At 35.1% G+C, this 15,278-nt stretch overlaps 1 protein-coding gene across 1 annotated transcript; it reads left to right on the top strand.

The window, feature by feature from the left end:
- Window positions 1-100: 100 nt before the first annotated feature.
- LOC138305813 (acidic mammalian chitinase-like) lies at window positions 101-15,258 on the top strand. Its single transcript, XM_069246078.1, has 11 exons — window positions 101-209; window positions 841-1,076; window positions 1,876-2,000; window positions 2,595-2,718; window positions 8,054-8,296; window positions 9,450-9,621; window positions 10,188-10,350; window positions 12,107-12,230; window positions 12,898-13,083; window positions 14,261-14,383; window positions 15,055-15,258. Exons 1-11 carry the CDS (start codon window positions 101-103, stop codon window positions 15,256-15,258), a joined length of 1,809 nt encoding a protein of 602 aa, XP_069102179.1.
- Window positions 15,259-15,278: the final 20 nt, after the last annotated feature.

The raw sequence follows: 15,278 nt of genomic DNA, 5'->3' as shown, positions 1-15,278 counted from the left end.
TTATTATTTAATATAGGATTATAGAGATTGAATTACAGGGATGTCAGAATACAAGAGAGTGTGTTACTTCACAAACTGGGCCCAGTATAGAATAAGCCCTATGGCGTTCTCAGCAGGCGATATTGATCCTTTTCTCTGTACTCACATCATATTCGCCTTCTCTCAACTGGACGGTAACAACATGACAACAGAGGGATACAATGACATAGGTATGTATTACTGTGTATGTGGAAGGTTTTAGTGGTGTATCAATTCCGTATTATTCCGAGTTATCTGCCCTTGCGGGTAGGTATTGATTATCATACTTTTCAGAGAAAACGGCGTGAGTGTCACTCACAAAATAATGACGTCACAAAGTGTTACTAGAATGAATCATCTGTCTCTTAAAATGAGCTCCTTTTCATTTTGTTGTCGTTTAGTGATGCACTCATTTTAGAGATGGAACGGACTCCTTCATAAATGTTGTAGAAATGTAGCCTTCATGGTCGCGGTGGGTTTTCGCATTTGTTTTGCATGCATCGCCAACATTTTGGGTTTCATTCGGTCTAAATGGGATACCTACCCGCAACTTAAAGGAAGTAAATCTTTGATATGCAAAGACGGAATTGTTAAATGTGCTACGCCAATTTAGCATAAAAGTAGTTGAAATAATAGACTGCGCCTCAAATAAAATCCACAGCACTATACCCGTTATGAAATGCGGTGCTGGTTGAAAACAAAAGCATTTAAACATTTAAACACAAAATATTGCATACCCATACAACAGAATTATAGACTTTAATACATTGAACTCAAGTCTGATACTGTTTCATTTACAGATTTATACAGCAGAATAAATAGATCTTAAGACAATAAATCCCAGTCTGAAAGTGATCTCAGCGGTGGGGGGCTGGTCTCATGGCGTGGAAAGATTTTCTGCCATGGCAGCAACAGACCAAAACATTGAAGAGTTCGCTGATAACGCGATCTCCTTCCTCAGGAGATACAGACTGGATGGTCTTGACCTTGACTGGGAATACCCTTCATCTGGAGTCAATAGCTGGAGAGATAAAAATAGGTTTACAAGACTTGTTCAGGTATATCGATCGAATAATTCGCTATCGAGTTTGTTTTCTTACTACAAATATATAATCTAAATTTTGGTTTAAATATTGATTAAGAACACTATTTTATTGAAAGTTACTGTGTATTTGACGGGCGACAGCTGTCAATCAAACCGTCCGGGTACATTTGTATACATACCGCACGTGACTTTGTATTTTGTATTTGTTTTATATCAATGAATAATTAGGTACATATGCACTTGTGGGCACGAGGCGTGACTAACGTACTGCCTGGCGAAATTCGAAGAAGATTATTTTTCGAATCATTCACGGACAACTTTAAAAAAACATGTGATTTTGACCAATGTTTTAGCTTTCTGTATGTAACGTTTAAATAAGCATATGTGTCATTAATGTGCCGAAGAGTACCGTATTGTTTCGCCCTGTCCTCTGTCATTGGAATCTATCATGTTATAACGCTTTAAATTCACTGGGTTCATATTTTGCGATTTATAAACAGAACCTACTTGCGGGGTTTAATTTTGATGTAAAACAATTCCTTTTAAATGCAATATCACAGATGAATAATGTTTTAATCGTGTCGAAGTTTTACAGAGTTATCTCCTTTGTAGGTACGTATCGATTGTTACGTCATTATTTTGTGAGCGCAATTCCCGTCGTTTTCTCTTAAAAGTATGACGTTACGATCGCAAACACACGACGTCATAATCAATACCTACCGTAAAGGCAAATTACTCTGTAATATGCAAATACCGAATATTGTCTTTGCAATTACTAATTTTGCAGATTTTATTTGGGTTGTTTGTTGAAGATTTTACATCAGAGATTCCAGGAAGAAGGCACCCGAACAACACGAAGGCCTCTGCTTCTCTCGGCTGCAGTGTCGGCCGGAAAGTGGACTATTGACGATTCTTATCAAGTAGATCTCATATCCAAGTAAGTAAACTGAACGTTTATTGGAGTTCAATTTTTTTAGTATAATTCTAATACCGAGGATCAACGATAATCCGGACGCGAATCGTCTGGAAATTTCAGTCCAGACAGAAAACACATGAATCGGATTATCATAGCGTTACAGATTGACTAAGATTCAGCAGTTTGGAAAATTCGTAATCAGGAAGAGTTAGTCTATGAATGATAAAGATACGTTTTGTTTATTTACTTTATAAATATTGTAAAATGGGTGCGTTCGATGAAAGCGATCCTCAACACAATCCGAACACTTGCGTTTCCAACCCAAACCATCCGGATCAGGACTGATCAATTCCGTTACTAAGTCATTAAATAAATTCGTTCACTGTTATTTCCTTCCGGATTGTGAGTTATTCAGACTATTGACTTTCATAGCAGCACGGATCCAAAGCCACATTGGGATTTGTCTAGCTCAAGGTACCGATGCCTAAACATAATGTAACTCATTATAAACTACATCGCATTGATCGTATCCTTAGATAATATATTTAACAAAGTCCACACAGCTAACATAATTACAAAATAAATCATCCAAATGGTTTGGGACAAATTTTCCAGGGATCTTGACTTCATAAATCTGATGTCATACGACTTTCACGGGTCGTGGGAGAGCACTACAGGACACAACTGTCCACTCTACGCGAGAAGTGATGAGCAAGGGTTTCACAGGTTCCTGAATCAGGTTTGTAAATACTCCATCGATACCACCCCACTCAAGCCTCGCTGTATCGTTTATGAATATTCATTAAATTGTTTAGACCTGTAAGAAGTTTGTTTTATTATTTGGGAATCACAGTTTACCGATAAAACATAAATTTAATTAATTAAGTAAGATTTCGGCAGAAGGGTTATAGTATTTTTTCATACACATCTTATGTGCTTTCATTTTGAATGCATACTGATCATTTTTAATAAATCTGACTAAAATATGCAACATTTCTACTTAACACAATCAATCATTCACTTCAGTTCAAAATAAATTATTTAAACAGCAAATGCACAAGTATTCATCATTTTATAAAAGGGCCTATTATAAATTAGAGGCTTGTTTCACACCTTAGGAATCATCCAGTTTACCGACATTTAAAATGTACGGTGTACACACTTAGACCGATATGGCTTTTAGCTTTAAAATGTTAATGTAAAATGAGTTTGATAATTCATTTCATAGAGACGTAAAATTGTATAGCTTACCGTAAATACTATAAACTTATCATAGCTTACTCAACAATTAGAAAATATATTAAAGCACCATATGTTTTATGAAAGTTCTGCAAACTATAAACATCGATATTTCTTATGGAATTATTTTAACTGGGTTCTGTTTAAGAATTCTCATTCAAACTGCAGATTAACAATGTTTAAAATAGAACACATAAATATATGATAAAATGTTACATGAGTCTGTACGTCCCGGTTGATCACCAGGTACCGTGACCAACAACATGGGAAAATTTATAAATCAATCCTAAATCGAAAGACGCTAGCCCTTTTACCAACCTAACAAACACATTGGGACGTCAGGCCATAGTTTGATTGCGCATCACATAATTATAAACATAATAATATAGCAATATTTTATCTTTATAGAATTACTCCTCTAAGGATATAAATTACTAAATCTACAACGATCACAAGTAAAAGTCTAATTTAATTAACTAAAATAATGTTTTTTACAAAGCTAGTGTGGCGACCAAGAAGATGATTTACTTTGAAAAAGTAGTGTGTTAAAGTGATTCACTTAAAAGGGTGAATTCAGTGAGGCTAATTTCTGTTACATAACCACGAAGTAAAATTTGACATAAATGTATTTTTCTACGTTCCGTATGAAAAATATCACAAAAAAAATACTGACATATTTAATGACATTTACATTGTTAAGTATTTTGATTGATACCGTTGAAATTCCAGATCGTTGATCAATACGATTAAGCAGGTACAATATGTATGCTGAACCCATAGCCCAAGTCAAAGTCACGCACGTTAAACAAATGCAATACATAACCACTGAGGAGTTGATGTAATTATTTTAGACAAGAACATGGCATCTAACAAGGTAAACACAGTAAATGTAAGAGCCGCGATTTGAGTAGTTCTAGGCACATAATTTCTTTACTAACACCGACCAAGGGCTCAGGGTTCGGCAGTACCAAACATCCGGACCATTAGGTGTTACATTGACGGACAGTTAAGCGACTTTTGAACATGTCAAATACTCTTTCACTACAGTGGGACTTTTCTCCGGCATCATCATTCAGAGTAAAACCAACCTAATCAAATTTCTAATAACACTGGTTTGTTTCCGATATATGGTGTCAAATTTTGAATAAGTTATCATCCAGTCTGAATTGTCCCATAAAAACAACGATTTCATTTTTTTTATTTTTTAGGCGAGCTTGCGAGCGGAACGGCTAATAACAAGGGATATCCTTGGGATGTGCTCCTACCTCACAAGCTCATGTGCTGGCGATAGCGTGTATAACGGCGAGGACCGTTTACATCATATCTAACAGGCTTGGACGATTGGCCTGGGCGCTCCTAACGACATGGGACCAGGGCGATGGAGGGACCTCTTATACAAATGCCACTGGATATTTCTAAGCATATTATGAGGTTTTGTCTTATATAGGAAACGACATTTAATCATTTACCAACGATATTCGCTGTATATTTTAATGATGATGAAAATTATTTTTTTGCGAAATAATAACGTCATAGCTTCGCGCGGTTTTTTATTTGCTCGAACCAATTAGTGTTTGTGATCTTTGTAGTGGTAAGGCGAGTACTAAACTATTAATCTTAATTAGAGTATTTCATTATTTTTACATATTATATGACCATGCAATTTTAACTGATTGTACTGTATAAGAGGAATATAAGTCAGATAAACAAGGCATTTTTTGTTTCTTTCTCAATAATAAATAAATCCATATTTTTGTGTATACTCTAATGTGCATAAGATTTGTCGCTTGAAACGGAAAAAAAACTATTCCAAAAGAGCAACTGACAGGTAGCTTTTTGTTGCAATTTTTCAAACTGTAGGTGTCCGACTTGTGATGAGTTATAGCCTACACATCCGACCTACTTAATCATACGGCTATGTGAATGTTATCAATTACGATTTTTAACAATGAAATTTGTCAATTGTTTTTACTTTTTTTCATGATGTAAGATCAATAGGTTTATGTTTTGCTTCGTAGTTTATGTTTGAAAATTTGAAAGCAAACAATGTTTCATGTAAAATAATTGTATGAGTAAAGTTGGATATTATGATATAGACACATATTTATTTATTTATTTATTTTTTATTTATCTATAAGTACTTATACTGTATCTATTTATATATACTTATCTATATATCCATTTGTTTATTTATTAATCTAATAATATTTACTTATCTTTTATTTATTTTTACATATCATTTTTACTTATTACTATTTATTTATTTTTAACTATTGTTTATTTATATTTATCGGTTTGTTTATTTAAAGATATGCAAATATATGGAACAAGGATGGACGCGAGTTTGGGATGACGAACATCAGGTCCCGTAGCCTACTCTGGGGACCAATGGGTAGGTACGATGACATTCAGAGCTTCACTGCCAAGGTAAAGAAATCCTAGATTTTCCAGATATCATTGTATGTATTGCCCACCCTGGAAACACCATAAATATTCCCTTTGATAAAGTTTTCACTGCCCCTGACTTTGGGTTCAACCAATCAATTAATTCACTCGCTTTAAACTGACCCTGGCCCGTCAATAATCCATGCCTCCTCACCAATCTAGGATATGAAAAGAGGCGTTTACTATCGCTGATCGTTTATAATCCACCACTGGGGCCTTGAATTCGCCAATGCAAAACTGGTGGGATTCTGTGTGCGCCTACAGGATTGTACAGGATATTTAACCGCATTCTTGCATGTCGAAAGAATCGAAACGAACGGTATAGCTGTGATTGGCGCATTTGATTATATTCTCACGCTTACAATCTCCAAAATGTAGGTTAACTACATGACCGTCCCTTATATTTTACACTTTTCTAGGCCTTGCATTAAATATACGCCAAATACAAGCCGACTTTGTTCCTTATTAACTTCATGCGTAAACATTGGAAACTTTGAAAATTTGCGTATTGAAAATGATCTATGCGACAAACAGGGTGGCTACTTTTTTAAGAAAACGTGTGGCTTTGATTACAATTTTGACGCAACGTTACATGTAGTGTTTTTTTTTTTTTTTAGAATTTCAGAAAAATGTAAAACAATTTATTTATGTATAATACAAATATTAAACATTAGCAATGGTATTCAAAAGAAACGGGAAAAATATCGCGACGTGCAAGTTGTTTCATTTTTGTTCAATTAAAATGATGGATGTCAATATGTAAAACATTACTTCTGTCTGTCTTCGTCCTACGATTCGAGTCTTTGGGGTAGGTGGGCGTGAGGCCCTCTGACAGAGGTCATTATGAAACAATATCCTCGTTGTGTTTCTTCTTTGAGACTTTAAATAATATGGATTATAAAACATACACCCGGTAGTAATCCACGTGTTGACAGATTACGCGTCACCACAAATACAGATCATGTAACAACGAACATATTAGGGATGTTGTTTCCATATATCGTGTGAAATACATACAAGCATGGCTAAACATAAATGCAAAATCCAAATCCGTATACGACAAACAGCCATTAATTATCAGAAGGAAAAGGGCTCCCTTAATGTTACGTGGTTTTATCATTTTTCTACATGTACGATTGTATATTGCTGCTTAATCCATTACGGTAATCGGGCATGACCTACATAACAATCTATCTACATGTATCATAAATCGTTACATTTCTGTATAACACTTTTGTTCCGCCTCTGATTAACAATAGAAAATATCAAGCATGATCAGTCGCCCGATGAAACCTGAGCTTCCTAACTCACTGTAATACATAATGAATAGCAAACACGATAAACTTAATTCCTCCAACATTCCAGATGCCTCAATTGCCACATAATTCCAATATAAGTACCCATTATACGGTACAATTGATAATCGTCATTTTGGTACTATCATAGTACTAACGCTGAACTACATCCCTGTGTATTCTATGGGATTGGAGATGGCCGGCCAGGTCATGTTTAGTTACATCCGTTTCTTTTAAACACTCCCTTACCCCAATTTCTAAAGAGTTAAACAGTCCTAACAGTTGCAAGCAGCTGGTGTAAATGATAAATTAAAAAAGTGCCCCACCGCTGATCGAAAATGAATTTATTTTCTCTATCAAAAAAGGAGCAGACATAATTTAGAATTTTCTCAGTTCACAAAAAGTCAAAACTCTACATCATTACAACCATTTGAACGAGATAATTTATATTTTATAATAAAATAATCAAAAATGGTTAATTGTGCCCCGAAACAAAATGGTCCCTATAACACTATGCCCTAAAAGGAATGAAGTGCTGGTTTGCACATCACACGAAAGCAAAACGGGTTATTTCATATCATTTTTGTGTTCATTACACATACATTTATAAAATAAAACACTAACTTATTGGTCAATTGATGAGTTACGTTTATGTTGTACCGGCGGTGGAGCATTTTTAAGGTTGCCGTATTTCACTCGTTCCACAATAATTATGAATATATAAGCATTAAAACGATTCACGGTTTTTTGGGTTTTTTTTAGTTTTACTATTTATTTTTTTTTATTTATTTATTTTTTATTTTTTGTTTTGCAAAAAAAAGTGTTGATGCATGATATGGTATCTATATTTTTTGTTTAAACACTGTTTTTCGAGGCATATGTACTCCTTATATCTTATATAATAAAAAAAGTTCAAAATTTTTCTACCAGTCCAGAAGCTTGATTGATTTATCATTTTTGTTTCTATTAATTCACTATTTCTGTAATCATTATGAAAATAAAATAAAACAACTGGACATGATGTTTTTTTTATTTTATTTTTTACTGTATTTTTTTTTTTTTTTTTTTACTATACAGTTGTTTTTTTTCTGTCAGGCTGAATTCATTAAGGAGATGAAACTTGCAGGTTCTATGGTGTGGGCTATTGACTTGGATGATTTTAAAAATGTCTGCGGAGAAGGTGTCAATCCACTCATGGGGGTCTTAAAGAACGCCCTGGAATATCATATCGTTGATCCTATAACAGAACCTCCAGTACCCTCTACAACAAACACACCGCAACATCTACTACGGACACAGCTTCAACAGCATATCCAGTCACCACGGACAATCCAACAGGTACGTATACAGTGGTTTATATTGCAATGGCACCTGATTATATTGAAATCAACAAGAAAATGCAAAACACTTCCATATTATCTCATCGGGAAAAGGAAAAATACTTCAAAATAAACCGAACCTCGAATTATGGTCGAAATATAAAAACATAATATTCTTTTTCATCACATAATCCGCGCCCCCCTAAACCCGCGCGCGCCGAAAGGGGGGGGGAGACACTATCCAGTGTTTTTTTTCCGTGATATATCTTTGCGTACACATGTATGTACACTAGTCTAAAAAGTAAAAAAAAAAATGAGCGACCTGGAACGATTTTCATTGGCTGAAAATTCATTGTGACGTCAGACAGAAACAATAAAATGACGTCAGGAAAAATGACGTCAGGTCAGGATTTTGAGGACGGCGGGACAAAATGGTGGCCTCCGCTGGATTTCCGCAATGCATTTTGACCTGAAATTCTTTGTTATGTAGATATGTAATTGTAGTTATGTGATAAAAAGTATCTTAAATCTGTGTTCATTTCATATGAGATTGTATGAAACTGGTCTCGAAGTTTTCATTTTTGCTCGCCAAGGCTCGCAAAAAAAAACTTCTTAGACTCGTTCCATAAAATATCATATAGAATGAGCACTTATGTAAGATCCTATATATTTATATTTGTACTATTTACATATGAACTTAGATTAAATTCAGTGCTATATGACATGATAAAGCATATAGTTTAATGATGTTTCATGGTGTCAGCATTCATAATGACATTGTATCGTATTTCAGTAGGTTTCATTATCACTTGACAGCGTACGGTTCTTAGTTCTTTATGAGCTGATCGTTCATTTCTAAATGGAATTTTCCCGTTTTTGTTGCGTAGGCGCGCCATTCATCAGCCTATAAATTATAGCAGTTCCATCGTAGAGAAGCAGAAACGCTACCAGCAGTTGCTTATATGATATGAAGTAAAATCAAACAAAATTAAGGGAGACACTCACATGGTTTGCTAGAATTTCTCATTTCTATTTTAAGTCAGTTTGCCAGATCTCTAAAATAAGAATTTCATCGCTCTGAAGTTGATTAATTTTACACTAAATATCATATAATATGTCTATCCTGATGTCAACACACATTATTTTTGGTGTATTTTGTTATCATTTTCTAGGGATACACGAGTTCAAACGAGTCTGTTATTTCACTAAACTGGGCCCAGTACAGACCACATCCTATGAACTACACTGCTGATGACATCGACCCGTTCATTTGTACTCACATCATGTATGCTTTCTCACAGCTGAACGGCAATGATATGACTATAGTGGAATGGAACGATCTATGTACGTATAAAACTCCTCATTCATTTATTAAGTATTATTACAGTTAAAACTCTCATTTAGCACCAAATTTGATGATGATTCGTTTGGCGCACCATTTGTACTTGTGTGTAGTAATACCTAAACGTATGTAAAGTAATACCAAGTCAGTGAATAAAACCTCCATGTTTGTTTGCTCGTATTTCGCTTCCTTCTGTCTATGTTATCGTACATCTATGTTAGACCCAGTGAAAAATAAGGTGTCTACATTTGTTGTCTCCGCCATACGTCTGTTTGTCGAAAACAACTCTGTAATATGCAAATACGGAATACCGTATATGATAGCTGGTTGAATTTGCTGGAATGATATTTTGCGGGACATTGCTATGATCGCAAAAATCTTATCCGCTAAATATCACAAAATGGTAAAATCATAAATACCCAGATTTGTAAAATAAAAAACCTCTGAAAAATTTTCTGCATTTTTCTTGTTTTTGTGTAGGATTTCGCGGAAATTTGGATCCGTGAAAATAACCGGCTTTTTATGACAGAGAGACACCTTGCTTTTACTTATTCTATGTTATTCACAGCTACCTACCAGAAGGTGATGAACCTAAAGGTCACAAACCCCCATCTGAAGGTGTTACTAGCAGTAGGGGGTTACAATCATGGAGTGGAGAGATTTTCCGATATGGTGTCGTCTGACCAGGCGATAGAGGAGTTCGCCGACAACACCATAGTGTTTTTACGAAAGTACGGCTTCGATGGCCTTGACCTTGATTGGGAGTACCCCACCCACGATACCAGTGGACCAGACGATAAATATAGATTCACGCGACTTATACAGGTGAGGCTTTATTATCAATTCGTTGGTTCGCTTAAGGTTGTTTTTGAATTTTTCTTTAAAATCATAAACTTCTCTGTTGAGCCAATAGTGTAATATAACCCGGAGCGATTTTTTATTGGATTAAAATAATTGTGACGTCATGGCTTGACGTCAGGATTTCCTGGTATTCTGACAAAATGGCGGCTTTTTGCATCACGTGTTTGTCTGTCTATCTACCCGTACATACATGTAGTTGGTATCTTAATATGCTTGAGTTTGTCGATATCCAAGAGAAGTTTAGTTTTTTTTCTGATAAATGTAAGGATGGTCATTAAAAACCCCATTCCTTTCTGCAAAAACATTTTAATGAAATATTATTCTTGAAAAGATTCTTCAAGTTTGAAAACTCCTAGTTATATTACTAACATCGTCGATGACCCACGGTTAATTGCACTACACTACGCTACACTTATCACCCATGGGACAGCTCGATCTCAGATGTACTGCTATTTCAACTCACCTTATCAGGTCTTGATTTGCCATTCTCTATACTTCTCGTTTCAGATTTTACGTCGTGAATTCGATAAAGAAGGCACCTCTAGTAATCGGCCTCCTTTACTTTTGGCAGCAGCTGTAGCAGCATCGATAGCTTTATCCGACGCCGCCTATGAGATATAGATTTGATTTCACAGTAGGTAGATAACATACTACATGTATAATCATGTCATATAATTGTATTAAACTAAACCTTGTTTAATAGGAATATTTTGCATGCAGATATACATGGATATCACTCACTTCGTAGGTGAACATGAACATTACTAAGTTGAATACTTGATAAAAAGTATGTATACATCGGGGCTAACATTAGTTAGTGAGTTTGTAAGAATGTCACCATATATTGGCCACAGGCCCTATTTGTGTTTAATGTGCGATAAAGTACTTGACTTATCAGTTGTATTCTAGACGTTTGTAGGCATGTTTAGCGATTCATGATATTTATTTATAAGGTTTAAGGACTTAAATTCATTATATAGTGTAATTGCAGTATGTTTACTTACATAGATATACATTTTGTATGGCTATATTCTTTGGATCAGCTTCTATTAGTATGTACCTATATGCAGATTGCACATGTACCCCATGCGACATTTATGGATAGACTTGTGTCGGAACAATGAAAAGACGATATACTCTTTTGCTATCAGTAATTATCGTTTATACCTAGTCCACAGCTGTATAACTATATCATAGCAGCATTTAGGACATCAACGTAATTATGAATATGACAATTTTTTGATTGCAGGAGTTTAAACTTCATTAATCTCATGACGTACGATTTCCACGGTCCATGGGATTCCACCATAGTGATTATGAATCTGACCTTTTTTCAGATTGCAGGAGTTTAAACTTCATTAATCTCATGACGTACGATTTCCACGGTCCATGGGATTCCACCACAGTGATTATGAATCTGACCATTTTCAGATTACAGGAGTTTGGACTTCATTACTTTAATCACTTACGGTTTCCACAATCCATGGGATTCCACCATAGTAATTATGAATCTTACCATTTTCTGATTACAGGAGTTTGGACTTCATTAATCTAATGACTTACGATTTTCACGGCCCATGGGATTCTACCACAGTGATTATGAATCTGACCATTTTCTGATTGCAGGAGTTTGGACTTCATTATTCTAATGACTTACGATTTCCACGGTCCATGGGATTCCACCACAGGTCATAACAGTCCACTTTACCCCAGGCAGAATGAAAATACTTTCCAGAAAACATTGAATCAGGTTAGTACGGGTATCATCGAAATAAATAAATGATTACAAAAAATGTATTTTTCCTTTCCTTTTGCGAGTTAAATCTTACTGAGATTTTCTGTTGTTTTTTTTTGTTTGTTTTTTTTTGTAATCTGTTTATTATTATTATGATTATTATTTGTTTATTTATTTATTTATTCGTAATATTAAATTGTACACAAAAATAACATGCTTTTTTGTACATTTGCAAACATACATGTACGTTTGAGATATTCGACGACATAGATATGTTATACATATATATATGATATGTAAACTATTTTTATTAAACTTAACTTAATGTATCGTTGATAAGAAAGTTGATTAGTTTATTTTCAAACAGAAACCACTTCAGTTAAGGCATTTATTTTATCCATGTATATTTTTATGAATATTCGCCTCTTAAAGGACATACAGTATATATATATTTTTGACTTACGAAACATAATGATAACCCTAATTGTATTATTTCGTCTTTACATATTCCACAGTTATCTGCCCTTGCGGGTAGATATTGATTGTGACGCCATGTGTTTGCGAGCATAACGTTATACTTTTAATGATGACATCACTTTGGCTACCTACCTAAGTGGGAGGTAACTCTGCAATATGCAAAAGGACGTTTTACGTTTTAACATTTTTTTTTTTTAAATTTTAGGATGCGGCTGTACGATACTGGCTATCTAAGGGAACTCCGCCACATAAACTGGTTCTAGGAATGGCCTTGTACGGCCGCTCATTTACACTGGCCTCAACCAGCGATGTGGGGTTAGATGCCGATGTGGTTGGGGCAGGAACGGCAGCTTCGTACACTAATGAAGCAGGCTACATAGGCTATTTCGAGGTATATGTACATCTTCATTATTTCATGTGTGTGTTTTTTGGTTTTGTTTCATTCTTATAATGATGCAACTCTTATCTTACACAGAGAATATTTCTGCACGTGAATTTCACATGAACCGGGGTAAATTTGGCACGTGAAATCCACGTGCAGAAATATTGCCTGCTTAATGCTATCTCACAAAGTCATGCTACCAGAGAGACATATCACACACACCCATCCAGTCACCTTTTTTGTGTGTGTTTGTTATATGATAATGATGAATGTCATTTTATAGTGCTATCTGACTGCAGCACACAACCAGAGAAACAATCTCGCACCATCTAGTCGCACTAATTAAACTGACAACAGACAACCAGTTCAGCATACAGTAGTCTTCCAAAACACACACGGAATATACCTGATGTTGTCATTAAATGACCTTGACTGACCTACAAACCAGTTCGTTTCTCTGTCTTTCTTATGTTATTAAGATATCATTTTCCGGATATAACTGAATCGCTTCATTGTGCACTTATCACCATTAATTTGAATAGAAAATATTGTCATACCATCTTCGTTTTTATATTTAAGAATAAAAAACAAGCAATTTAATACATAAATAAAATTATATATTTAATCTGAGTTTTTTCTCGGATTACCATTTTTGTGGAAAATTTTGAAAATGATAAACTCGGAATTACATGTTAGTCTGTAAATACAAGGTATCACTGAGTATGTGATGTCTTTTCTTTAATAAAGGTATTGTCCTGTTGAGTGTTGGTGTCAGCTCATAAATAACCGTTGTACATCGTGAAACGGCAATAGTGGTTGCTAGTATCCCTGCTGTATATTTCATTATGCAGATTTCTACGCGAAACCGAGCTTCTTTCAGTATAGCCTATCAACTATTGTAATACATTTTGTTCACGTATTCAATGAGTCATCTCTTCGATACGTCAACATAATCGCGAATAAATATTTTTGCGATGAAGGTTTCATAAATACAATTGTGCATTCAGGTATAATCATGTTTTATTCAATATTCACCAAACATTTTGAATTCTCCACGAAATTACGCGCAAAGATTCGAGAAGGAATGTGTGACACTGTGTCAAACCAATTGGAAAGTTTTTTTCTTGCATAAATCGTGTATGGTCTTTTGTTATCTTGTTTAGTGTGTTATTATTGTGACGTATAGGTTTGTGATCGAGTTCAAAACCAAGGCTGGACGAGAGTTTGGGAGGCCGAGCATAAAGTCCCATTCACTTACAGTGGAGATCAAAGGATTGGCTATGACGATGTTGAGAGTTTCACAATTAAGGTAAACGAAAGGTAGTAACAATTTTCACGGGGATTAAAGGTGACTTACGACAATTGAAGTTATATGAGTTCTTACAAGGAGACTTTTAAATCCTTGGGTCTGAATAGGTGACTTATGCACTTGAGTTCATCATATGATATCTGGGTAGTAACAATATTTGAAGGGGATTTAATGCGACTTTGACAATTGAGGTAATTTTGTATAAGTTCCGGGTAGTTACAGCCATTTATATAGTTATCACATACTCGGCCATAAACACAACACGTGTGGTAGGCAATACCACGAGCACAGTTGTTTGAAAACGTAATCATTATCAGGGATACCTTAACCACAAGAACAATGTGCAAAGGCAGTAACACTTTCTATTTAGACTGTACATCGATTTATTTGAAATCCTCAGTATTCATAAATTTGACCCTAAGTATTAATATGTTATGTGTAAAGTTTCATCTTTGTCTGATGTCTAAACGAAAGAATGCTTTGGAAATGAATCGTATGGTATTATCCCGATTGAATTCATGATATATCCACGTCTTTTTCATGTTTCTTTCTGCATGCTTCGTCTTGCTACAAAGGAAACAACCCTATCTCCAATGACTGTCGACTTCATAGACCAACGAAAACATACGAGTACACTTTCAGCTGTATACAGTTATATGTTTTGCTTTTAGGCAGAATACATCAGGTCCAACAGGTTAGGGGGTTCTATGGTGTGGGCGATGGACCTCGACGATTTTAACAACATATGCGGACTAGGTGTCAACCCAATGATGTCTGTACTAAAAACAATACTCAGTTCGCCAATCACAGCATCTACAACACCAACGCCATCTAGCGGGGCACCGACTACAGGTACTTATTCACAAAGATATTGATATTTTATTGCATTGTTTGT

This window comes from Argopecten irradians, chromosome 13 (assembly GCF_041381155.1).
Source record: "Argopecten irradians isolate NY chromosome 13, Ai_NY, whole genome shotgun sequence".
In the NCBI taxonomy this organism is placed as follows: Eukaryota; Metazoa; Mollusca; class Bivalvia; order Pectinida; family Pectinidae; genus Argopecten; species Argopecten irradians.
The sequence above is the reverse complement of the archived record's forward strand: the minus strand, read 5'-3'. Positions and strand labels throughout refer to the sequence as shown.

Coding starts and splice junctions, on each gene's coding strand:
- LOC138305813 (XM_069246078.1), top strand. CDS start 101: ATGGCGTTCTCAGCAGGCGATATTGATCCTTTTCTCTGTACTCACATC. Junction 210..840: donor AGAGGGATACAATGACATAG/GTATGTATTACT, acceptor CAGAATAAATAG/ATCTTAAGACAATAAATCCC. Junction 14,384..15,054: donor TTGAGAGTTTCACAATTAAG/GTAAACGAAAGG, acceptor TTTTGCTTTTAG/GCAGAATACATCAGGTCCAA.